The sequence below is a fragment of the Oxyura jamaicensis genome, chromosome 19, assembly GCF_011077185.1.
Source record: "Oxyura jamaicensis isolate SHBP4307 breed ruddy duck chromosome 19, BPBGC_Ojam_1.0, whole genome shotgun sequence".
Classification (NCBI taxonomy): domain Eukaryota; kingdom Metazoa; phylum Chordata; class Aves; order Anseriformes; family Anatidae; genus Oxyura; species Oxyura jamaicensis.
The window spans coordinates 308089-319307 of NC_048911.1; the positions used below are offsets into that span (position 1 = coordinate 308089).

Consider the following 11219-nt stretch of genomic DNA (forward strand, 5'->3'; position numbering starts at 1 on the left):
AGCTTTAAAAATCAGGATTTACACAGAAGCGTTGATCTCACAGAAGCATTTGACCCTAACTCCAATAAACCATTCTTATGAAACCAGTAAAAAGTCTTGCAGAACATTGCAGAGCTGCTATTCCCTGAATATTTACGGTACTTGGACACAAGTCATCTACAAATACTTCTGGGAACTTTTGTGCCACTGTACATTTCCCTGTTTAATTTTTGAGTTGGAATGGTCTATGGGTCTCTGAGCCTTGTCAGTTATTCCTATCTCTTATAGAAGAGATTAGGAAGATTAATGAATGCACTTCGTAACTCAGTAGGAGAGAGAAGTGGAATTATGCTAGTTTGAGGCTAGAGTGGAAGTAGAACTGCTTGCTGAGCTAGAAGAGGCAAAATGTCTCTTGTGTGAGAGCAGAGAAATGAATCTATCTGTCTTTGGCTGCAGCTCTGGTAAGGCTGGGGAAGTACCTGAACAGATGACAAGAGACCATCTTCTCTGTGTGCCTGACATGATGAAGGGCTTTGGAGTCCTGCAGGTGGAGGGAAGGGAAAGCTAGAGAGGGTGTCACCAGTAGTGAGTACTAGTAATTGTTCTGCCATAACCTCCTTTTGGATGGAAGCTTGGAGAAAAGAGCTTGGTAGCACATTCTGCCTCATTGTGTGCTTTTTTTTTATCAGTCAGTATTTGCTGAAACACTAGCAGCAAACAGACCCCTGGGGGAATGCTAGGCCACTTTTGTTTACTGGAAAGCTATGCTGTCCATCTCTGAAGAAATGAGATGAATTGGTGCAATGTCCTTCTCCACTATCGAGCCTCTTCCAAACCAATGTGTAAACTGTCCTGTCTGCTTCTGAGAAGGGGAGTCTAGGCAGATGTAAGGGGGGGCTTACCTGAGGTTAACAGACTAGAGTTTCACAGAGCTTGAAAACTGGGATGTTAGAGACATGCTGTCAAGCTCTCTGCATTATTATTATTATTATTTTCTCAGTAAATGAAGTAACTGGCTCAGGACTACATTCCTGTTTCCCTGCATCACTGAGAAGCACAGAGAAGCTAGTTCTGCTGCATACACTTTTTTTTTTTTTTTTCCCCTGTGGGCTTGCTGCCTTAAGTAGAAAGAAGATGCTGTGCGAGTTGATCAGATTAAGGCTAGAATAAGAATGGTTACGTTCCTAGCTTCTTGGCTAGGCTCTTGGGCATCTCTGCAGCATAATTCTTTCCCTCTGTTTGGTTTGGGATTTATTCAGGGTGGAGCATATTTGGCAGGTTTCTGCCTTTGCCCTGCATTTGAGTTGCGGGACTTTACAATGTAGTCTTTAATTCAAATGCTGTTTGTTTCCACTGCAGTGGAAACTGAGAGGAAGGGTCCCTGCCATCAGAGGGCATTTTGTGTCTTTCTCTTGCTTTCTGATTTCTAGCCCTGTGGCAGTTTCTGCATCACAGGTTGAGCAACGCTGTGACACTCGGTTACAAGTAAGTTGCACTCTCCTAGGTGAGGATGACAAGCTGATCCTGTGCGATGAGTGTAACAAAGCCTTCCACCTCTTCTGTCTGAGACCAGCACTCTATGAGATACCAGATGGTGAATGGCAGTGCCCAGCTTGTCAGCCTTCCACTGCCAGACGTGGTTCACGGGGCAGGTAAGTGGCGCTCCTTTCATTTGTGCTATCATTGATGCAGAGTTCTAGCCATGCTTTCACAAAATAACACAAAAAGCCTTTACCAGCCTCTTTAAAAAGATTTAAATAGTCAAGTTAATTCAATAGCACTGGAACAATAGAAGAGCAATTTTTTCAGGCTGTAACTTTAGTACTGACCCATGACAACTTCATTTTAATAAGTAACTTCAGTGTGGCAGTGGAAGCATGCACAAAACATGAAACAAAATTCTACACAATAAAGACTGTTGCTTTGTTTGACTGAGCAACTTGTTGGGTTGCTTTTATGTGGGAGTGTAGTTGGTAGTGCTACAGCTCTGTAGTCCCCTGAGCTAAGTTGCTCTTGTGGCCTTGTCTAATTAAAGCAGACACTATTCCAGGCTGCAGCTCAAACCCTACTGGGTGACTAAAAATCAGACTATGAAATGCCACCTTGTCAGTTTTCTGGACCTGATGAACATTGGCACCTTAAGGCAAGAGCCCTTATTGACTTCAGAGAGAACATGATTTGAGGAGGAATCAAAATTGTTCTATGCTGCAGAATTGAGTAGTTGCCCGCTGACAGCAAGGGATTGAATTGTTTTGTGAATTGCAGGCTGAAAGTTAACTTTATGCAAAATGTATTTTTTTTTTGCTTACGAAGTAAGCTAATTGTGACTGCTGCATCTGTGTGCTCGTCAGCAAGATGAGGCTATCAAATGACACATGATGCATAAGCAGTCAAGTGATTCTTCTTACAAACTGGCAGCACAATAAGAGGAGTACTAGCTTGTAGTGTGCAGGTGGTGCACAGCTTTGAAAGTATTACTTAGCTCCCTGGGCACCATTTAAGAGTTCATCAGACTAGTACAAAAATTACAGGGCCTTAATGCATCTGTTTTAGCCTGAGATCATAGTTACTTTGATGTGGTGGAGTCACCTTCAAGCTGCTTGGCTCCTGGATGACAGCCATCAGGTGGAGCAACACCTGTCTTGTTATCTGCTTTCTGCTATTCCTAGCTAAGGCAGGAAAAAAATGCTGGCCTGCAAAAACTTTTGCCCTGCTTTTGCTCCTGTGGGAGCTAATTCTTACTCCATTTACTGCTCAAGATACTCTTTCTCCTGAGGACTGAGACTCCCACTTTAGCTTTGCCTTTGTCCCCTTCTGCCTATGCATGCTACTTTTTGTTATGGTTTAAATGCTTTAACAAACACTTGCAGGAAACTGGAACTCCTGGACGGAGTCTTTGTGGCTTTTGATATCAGCACATGAGAAGCCTGAACTGATGATCTGCTCAGTAGTAAGCTTATCTGTGAATAGCACTAATCAAGGTCTGTTTCATATATGCACATGCAAGTAGCATGACAACGGAAGGTGATGTTGGGGAAATATTCCAGCAGGAACAAAATAAATCTGAAATTCCTTAGGCCAGGCCTGCAGGCAGACCCGTGTAAAACAGCAGCACTTCCTCTCAGGGAGAAGTAAGTACATAGCAGTCAGTATCAAAAATACTTTATCAAGTGGTCAAGGTGCCTGGGATGGAGGATGGGGGAAGGAACGCACAGATCCATCTGCTGGGAATTTTCAGCCCAGGTATTCAGATTGTAGTCTGGGAAGTGCCCTTTGAGCTGTAGCTACAGCTTGATACTCTAGGAAATACAGTAGATTGCTTCAGTTTGAGTCTGGAATTTTATTTTACACATTGAGTTGGTCAGCAAGTCTGTTTGTGAACAAACAGTACAGAAGGCCCAGGGCTTCTCACACCAGGTTCTGGTACAACAAATATGGTTTACTTGCCTTGCTCTAGGAACTACACAGAGGATTCTGCTGAAGATGAAGGTGAAGAAGGTGAGGAAGCTTCTGATGAACAAGATGCTGAGGAAGAAGAAGAGGAAGAAGATTATGAAGTTGCTGGACTGAAACGTAAGGCTTTGACTATGCAGGAAAGTAACAGAAAATGTTAAGACTCTGCCTTCAGTGTCCAAAAAATAATTTCAGACTTGTACTTCTCCTCATACAGAACAGGTTCTTGGAAAATTGGGAGATTTCACAAGGAAGGCTGTGGTTGTGTTGTATGCTACCTGGGGAGCTGGAAGTAGTTCTCTTCCCTTTGTACAAAGACAGCACTTAAAGAGATTGAAACTGTAGTGAGCTCTTGCTCACTGTCGGTTGCTCCCTTGGGAACACTGCTAATACACTGCCTGGCAGTCAGCAGAGGCTGCAGCAGGGAAGGGTTAAATGGCATTATCTGTTACTGGTACTGACAGTCTGTGCCTAGAGAGCTTTTTGCTAAACTGAACACCATTAATAGATTCTCCTGAAGTTTTAACCACAGCTCCCTCACCTTACTTTTTCCTTTTCCACAATGTTGTAACCTCTTAAATGCAGGACTTCTAGTGGCAAGGTGCCATTTTCAAGTAGTAAGACCAGTACTTCATCTATCCATTCCACTGGGAAGGCACAGTATTGAAGGTGTAGTGTGGCCTGAACTACCAGCACCTGTTAGTTGCATACAGAGGCCACTCAGGATGCATGCTAGCTCATTCCTGGGCAGCTGAATGGAATAAAATAGCATTTTGTAGACTCCTCAGTGACTACGTCTCTATTCCAGTGTACAGTGTGATCACTTACCACTTATTAGTGACTGTATCCACTTTGTTTTTAAGGGAGTTTGACTCTGTCTCATTTGGGCAACTTGGTACACTGAAGCTCAGTGTCGGAATGGTATACTGCCAGCATTTGCTTTCAGTCAAAATGTCCTTGACTAACAAAAATTTGCTTCAGACTGTCTTAACCAGGACATATGGTAAAATTCAGAGACTGGGACCCAAAGGCTTATCCCGTGTTCTTTAAAGGGTTTCCGTCTGTGTCTATCAGTCTTGATTGCCCTGCTTCATTCTAGTTTCAGGGATGTTCACTGATACCCTAGCTATGTATGCTGCTTGTTGTTCTGTGGTATATCTGTGTCCACACTTGGAGCGTGTTCAGTCCATGTTGCATGGCCAAGTCAGGAGCAAAGCCAAGGTTTCCAAACAATAGCAGAAGAGTTACAGTCACTAAAAATAAAGCACTAAATGCAACTCCTGGTTTTAAAGAGCATTGACATGGAAAGGTCACTGTGGAAAACTTTCGTTTTAATAGAGAAGTCCCATTAATCCATGTGGCATTTATCCTGAGGGATATAACTTAGAATGTTGGATTGTCAGACATCTAACAAGTGTCTCCTGCTTGACACACAAGCAGGAGTGACAGCAGACAGACGTCCCACTGCCCTGACGCACACTTACCCTGTGGGGGGAGCCTGGCAAGATGATTTATTGGACAGGGCTGGATTAGAGGCTGCAGATAAAGTGCTACAGCATGCTGCATGCAGCTTGCCTCAAGCACTTGTGACCAGGTGGAAGGAGCTTGGCTGGGGACAAAAACCATCGTATTCTCCTGATACACGGGTGTCATGAGAGAAACTTAAGACAAGGGAGTTGAACAACACACTTGCGTTTTCCATCATTGTAAGGCTCTGACAGGGAGACTTAACAAACAAGCAGGAACATTACTGTGGGACATAATGTAGTAGCCTTGGTCTTGGGGAATAAAATCCCATTGTTTCCCACTTGCAGCACGTGGAGCAGCTCCCTGCTGCAGTAACTTGACACTACCTCTGCACACAGTTCACTTTTCAGGGGGGCTTAGCAACTGGCTTATCCCACTGTGTGGGCCACTCACAAACCTTTGGAAGAGAACCCATCCACAAATGGCTGAGGAGCAAGGGGGCAGCAGGAAACCAAAGCAGTTGTGCAGGTTTCTGTACCTGGTGCTTTCAAAAAAGATGTTGCAGATATATTTAAAACAACTGTCTACCCTTGTATTATTTCTCCCACCCTCCCTCAAGTCTTGATGTGTCAGGGTTTCGGCACTTAATTCTGCAGGCAGAGAGTCTTTATTACGACATGTGGGAAGCAAGCAAAGTGTGGCAGAGTATCTGGAAGCCCCCCAGATGTCCCTGAGAAGCAGAGGTCTGTGGGCTGGTATGTGTGACCACCCTTAAAAGATTGTTGCCAGACAGCATTGGCCTCTTTCAGGACATGAAGAGCATACTTCATCTGAAGAGGGGTATTGAGCACAGCCAACTTGAGCATGTGCTGGATGAGGATGGTGATGAGAAGCTGGGTCATTCCCCTCATCCATGGGTTCAGTAGTTCCTATATGCTGTGAGGGAGACTACCTGGTGTGTATGTCTGGGGAAAAGGCTTGTGATCTCTGCTTCCAGGTTAACCCATTCCTCTAAGCCCATGGCTTATGTGTTTCAGTGAGACCCAGAAAGGCAGCCCGGGGCAAGCAGAGCACAGCCATGTACTCCTCGAGGCAGGGAAGGCACCAAAGGAAGAAGCAGTCACTGCACCCTGCCAGGGGACCCCAGCAGCGGGCTGCACCTGTCAACGGCGCAGACATTGATGAGCTGGTAAGAGCCAAATTGCTCCCTGGGGGCTGCTCACATCATGAGTTATAAACGAAGCAGGTGTCACACTTCCTCCCCTCCCCTTCCCAAAGAAATACCCTGAATTGTATTGTGTAACCCGTGCTGGGCTGGAGGCGGGTTAACAAAGGAGGCATATCCTTAAGGGCCCGGTGCAAACGGAGCAGAGATATGCTAGACATCTTTCCCCAGCCACTTCCACGCATTGTCCTTCCTTGATTAGCAGGCAGCCTGCAGCTTGTTAAAGGGTTTTAAATAGTATCCATATGTCTCTACAGAGAGATGGGGGACTGAAGGGGGTCCTGCATGTTCAGAGAATGCCAGCAATGTAGGACCCTCACTCCCTGGCCTTGCCATTTTCTGGCAGTTGTTGTCTGTATGGTCACTCCCCAACCTCCAGGACATAATTTGGCTGGCTTAGGTTTCACTTGACATTTAAAGAATAAAACCTTCTGCTCCTGAGCAATCTTGTGCGTGCGTGCTAGTTGGAGTGGAGCTGCTGCATACTGTCCTGTTTGTCCTGAGGAGGGATGCACCACAGGGGACATGTGAGGATACTCTAGCCCCATGGGCCACGTCACTAGCTTCTGCCATCTGTCTGCTGAGCAGCACTGCTGCGGCTGTATCCTGTCACTCCTCTTGAGTGGTCTTGATTGTGGTCTTTGGCCTCACAGCTTCTTGTGCTGGTTGTGGGTGGGCTGGTTGCACTGATCTGCAGCATCTTTTTAGCTGGTGCTTGTTACAGATTGGAGGGCAACCAAACCAGCAAGCCCAGCGTGGACTGCCACAGCCTGCTTAGAGAGATGTTCAAGTGGGAAAAATCTTACTGGAACAGCTGGATCAGGAACTCTGACTAGGGCTCTTTCACTTACTGTTTGTCCTGGAAAGAGACGAAAGCTTTCTCAGGAATGGCTCCCTGTGTTGTGGAGCCTTCTGATGTATCTACCCTAAGCAGGGCAATGCCTCGTGAGCTATGTACGGTCAGATCTGAGGATATGTCCCTGTGCTGATGGCTGACCTACAGATTTGTGGGCAAATGGCTGACCTTGTGTTCTGCCTCTGTACCAGACAGCAGCACTTGAGGCGTCAGCTGCTCTTTGATATTTAAAATGGCAGAGTAGGCTCTGGAATTGGCCCTCAGTACAGTAGCACAAGTGCTTTCCCCCTCTGCCTCTCACGTGCTGTCCACCAGGGGCACAGAGAGGGAATTTACACTCTCCATTTACTCTCCATTGGCTGCTTCCTTTGACCCTGTTGTTTTTAAACCTATCTTGAAAGAGCTTGCTGCGCCAGGAAAAAATACAAGCAGCCTGTGAGCTATTCCCATCAGAGCTTATGGATGGGGCTCCCATTCTGTAACTCAAGCTGCCACCGTGTGTCTTGGCTGTTACCATGAAAGGTCCTGCAGCAGAGCAGTTTGCCTCTTGATTATTGTGGAAGATGTCTGCATTTGAAAGAGCTGAGCTGTTTTTCTGCAGCAGTATTCCATATCCCCACCCTGAGAGACGCTGGCTTGTAAGAAAGAGAATTGAAAAGAAAAGTTTTGCTAAGAACCAGCTTCTTTGGCCTAGAAACTGTTTAATGAATACTACAGCCCATGGTGGTTCCCCTCCTTTTAACAGCATCCCTCCTTTGTGTGGGCAGGTCCTTCAAACAAAGAAGACGACACGTCGCCAAAGCCTTGAGTTGCAGAAGTGTGAGGAAATCCTCAGCAAGCTGATCAAATACCGCTTCAGCTGGCCCTTCAGGTGAGGGCAGGTGGCTTCCTCCTCCATGTGCACAGGACTGTACCTGGGCTGTGTGTAGGTGTGGGATGGCCACGCTGCAGTCCTGCTGAATCCACTTGCTGGTTGTGAGACCTGGGTTTCAAAAGCAAGTTACAGATTGGAGTGAATCTGCTCCAGTAGAAACCACCATACTCTCAGTCCTCTGCTGGACTGAAGACCTGGGGCCCTTCTGAGGTGGTGTAACAGAGGGTGGTAGGCCATGAGCCAAAGAGGGGAGGATGGGATTGGTGCTTTCTGCAGCCCCCAGGATGCAGGTGGTTTGTAGGAGTCTTGACTGAGACAAAAAAGCCTTACCTGCCATGTACCATTCCCTATGCATGGGCCAGCACTCTGGGCAGAAGGATGAGCTGCGGTCATTCCTGTCTTCAGCACTGCAGCCAGCACAGAGCTAACACTGTAGTGCTGTTGAGGTTCATGGGTTCGCTATGGCACTGCAGGGGGTTGTAGGCTGGGGCTCCTGTTCAGCAAAGGGGGTGGGGGTGGTTCACACCTCCACAGCTCTGTGCTGTGCAGTGCCAGGGCCCATCATTCTCCTCCTATCTTTGTGGCTCTTCGTTCGTCAGGGAGCCAGTGACCACAGAAGAAGCTGAAGATTACTTTGAGGTCATCAGCAACCCTATGGACTTCCAGACTATGCAGAGCAAGTGCTCTTGTGGCAGTTACCGCTCAGTGCAGGAGTTCCTCTCTGACATCAAACAGGTGTTCTACAATGCCGAGCGCTACAACCAGAATGGGAGTCACGTACTGTCCTGCCTGGAGAAGACAGAACAATGTTTGATCGACATGGTGCACAAGCACCTTCCTGGCCACACATATGCACGCAGGAAACGTAAGAAGCTCTCTGCCAGGTGCCAGGGACTGGAGGAGCAGGAAGGTGACAGTGAGTCAGAGCCCCTTGAACATTCCCGGGGGCGGAAAAGGAAGAAATGAGGGATGGGGGGGGACTAGGGGGAGAGCCAGAGCTGGAGCAGGCCTTCTGGTGCTGCTGGGCAGCAGGATGGGTTGTCTGAAGGGAGTTAGGAAGCAGCAGGCACTTCTCTATTAATATAGCCTTTCCTTTGGCCTGTCCTAACTTTATTTTTTTCTGCAATTTCCTCAAATATTTGGTCATCCATTGAGTGAGCAGAGATGACTTAACTGCTTCCTGCAAAATACACAAAGCTCATACATGTCTGTCCTGCTAGGAGGGGAAGGTGGGAGGGCAAGGGGGAGGCCTGGCCAAAGCCTGACAGGGCAAGGGAGTGTGAAGCCTACTCTAGCTTGGGCTCTGTTGGCTTTCTTGGAACGAGTCACTTCCTCCACTCTGCAAGCAGCCAGAACTGGAGCATGGTGGAACCTCTGCTGTCTGCTGCCTGTGATGTGAAACCAGCCTTGAGCTGGTGCAGGGAGGGATCATACTGCTTCCCAGATAGACTGGGTGTGATCAGGCCAATGGGCTGCTAGTTTTTGTATGTAAATATTTATATGGTATTAATTTTGAGCCCCCAGTGAAGGGTTGTGTAGGGTGAGCAAGCACTTACATTTATAGAGACACAGCTTTCACCAGCATCCTAATACAATTGGCTTCAAGGTGCTCTCGCTTCCCCCCTGCCCCCCTCACCCTTGGGGAGCAGTCTCTGGAGGTTGTGTTCTGAAGAGTTCTTTTGAGATCAGCTCTCCACACATAAGTGGCAAAGAATAGGCAGTTGGTTTCCCTTGAACAGCACACAATCATGTAGCCCTTTGGATGAACCTAGTGCCAGAAGTATACCAGAGAGCATGTCTTTCTGCACACCATGTAGGGTGCTCCAGGGCAAGGGGAGCAGCAGAAACATGTTCTGTGTAACTTTTTAAAATAATTTTCTAGTTATTAAAAGTGGCTTGTTTCTAGCTGTGATCTTGTATAAAGAACACCTGTAAGATACTGTTGTCTTGCTTTGGCACATGTACAGTTTATATCAAATTGTGTTTGCTGTATATTTTTCCCCCTCTGAAAACTCACTTTCCTGACAGTAGCTGGAGTTACTGGGGGACTTGTTGGTGGGGGTTTCCCAGTCCCTCTCTAGCCATGCTCTCATCTCCTTTTGTAGTAACACCTTCCCTAGCTCACCTCTCTTGCACTCCCCCAGCACCATGAGGACCATCCCGCACAGGCTGACCAGTGGGGAAGCTCTATCCTGCTGGGAGGCTGCTCTGCCATGGCCCCAGCAGTGGGTTCTGCCACTTGAGATACTGACTTTTCTCTAAGAAAAGAATGTTCTTTAATCACTCTCCCTCTCCATCATTACAGGTTTTGATCATACAATTAAGGCTTGAACTTCTTATTATGGAATTCTTCAATTTAGAACAAACTAGTCACAGTGCTGTTCTATACTGGTTTTGTAATACAGAAAAACAAAAGCAGCTGTTGCAGCTCCTGTGATTTGAGAATAAATCTGAGATCCTTGATTAAAAAACTGCAGCCTAGTTTTGTGAACTTTTTTATTAACAGGTATTTGTTTCAGTTCTGGACTGTTGATGACTGTCAAGACTAGACAGGTTTCCAGCCACTTCCTTCTTCCCCTCTCCTCAGCCTTAGCTCCATGCCCCACAGAATAGCACTGACATTTGTATTTCGCACGTCCCCTTCAGAGGCTATGTTTTGTCCTGTTAATAGAGAACATTTTCTGCAGGTCCGACACAGTGAAACCTTTGGAACTGTATGTTTTTTAAAAATAAATGTCATTTGTGGTGGGAGGGGGGTTCTGCTAAGGGCTGTACTTGTAATAAATTGGAAAGTTAAAAAATAAACATTATGTACTTGTGTTTGTAAAACTGGCTTGCATCAAGTCCTTTGTAGGTGCCCTCTGCAAGACTGAGACATCTCGTGTTCCACAGAGCTCTGCTTTCCCCAGAGCCTGCATCAGAAGTGATACAGCTGTCTTAATTCTGGAGGGAAAAGGGAGGCACAGAAAAGGATCAAAGGAGCACTGAGTTTGGGTTGGGTCAGCTTACAACTCTGGAGAAACATCTTCTATGCTGAGCTCTGTTCACAGTTGCTTATACCAGCTCCTGGGCTGTGCCTCTCTGGTCCAGGGGGCCCACCTGCTCAGACAGGTGGGTTGTGTTGCTGTTACCATCTCTGTGATGGGGCTGTCTTTGCACTATGCCTTTTCCTAAGCTTTGCTGGGCAGAAGGTTTTTTGCTGGCATGGAGGTGTGTGCTTTGAGCTGGCCCTATTGATTGTCCTCCCCAAAGACAAGGGCATGTGTTCATTTTCCTCCTGGACAGTGAAAGGTAAGGAGGGAGCAGTCCTTGAGCTGGCTACCCCTGAAAGTCTGTTCTCTTCCTTTGGACTGCAAGTGTTGCTC

At 46.8% G+C, this 11219-nt stretch overlaps 1 protein-coding gene across 1 annotated transcript in view; it reads left to right on the top strand.

Annotated features, from left to right (window-relative positions):
• The window catches only part of BAZ1B (bromodomain adjacent to zinc finger domain 1B), a 52591-nt gene extending 41932 nt beyond the window's left edge, over positions 1-10659 (top strand). The window contains exons 15-19 of the mRNA XM_035343414.1: positions 1484-1631; positions 3437-3552; positions 5937-6088; positions 7748-7851; positions 8454-10659. Coding sequence (XP_035199305.1) covers positions 1484-1631; positions 3437-3552; positions 5937-6088; positions 7748-7851; positions 8454-8820 — 887 coding nt within the window. The 3' untranslated portion in view covers positions 8821-10659. The remainder of the gene's footprint in view (positions 1-1483; positions 1632-3436; positions 3553-5936; positions 6089-7747; positions 7852-8453) is intronic.
• The last annotated feature ends 560 nt before the right edge of the window (positions 10660-11219 follow it).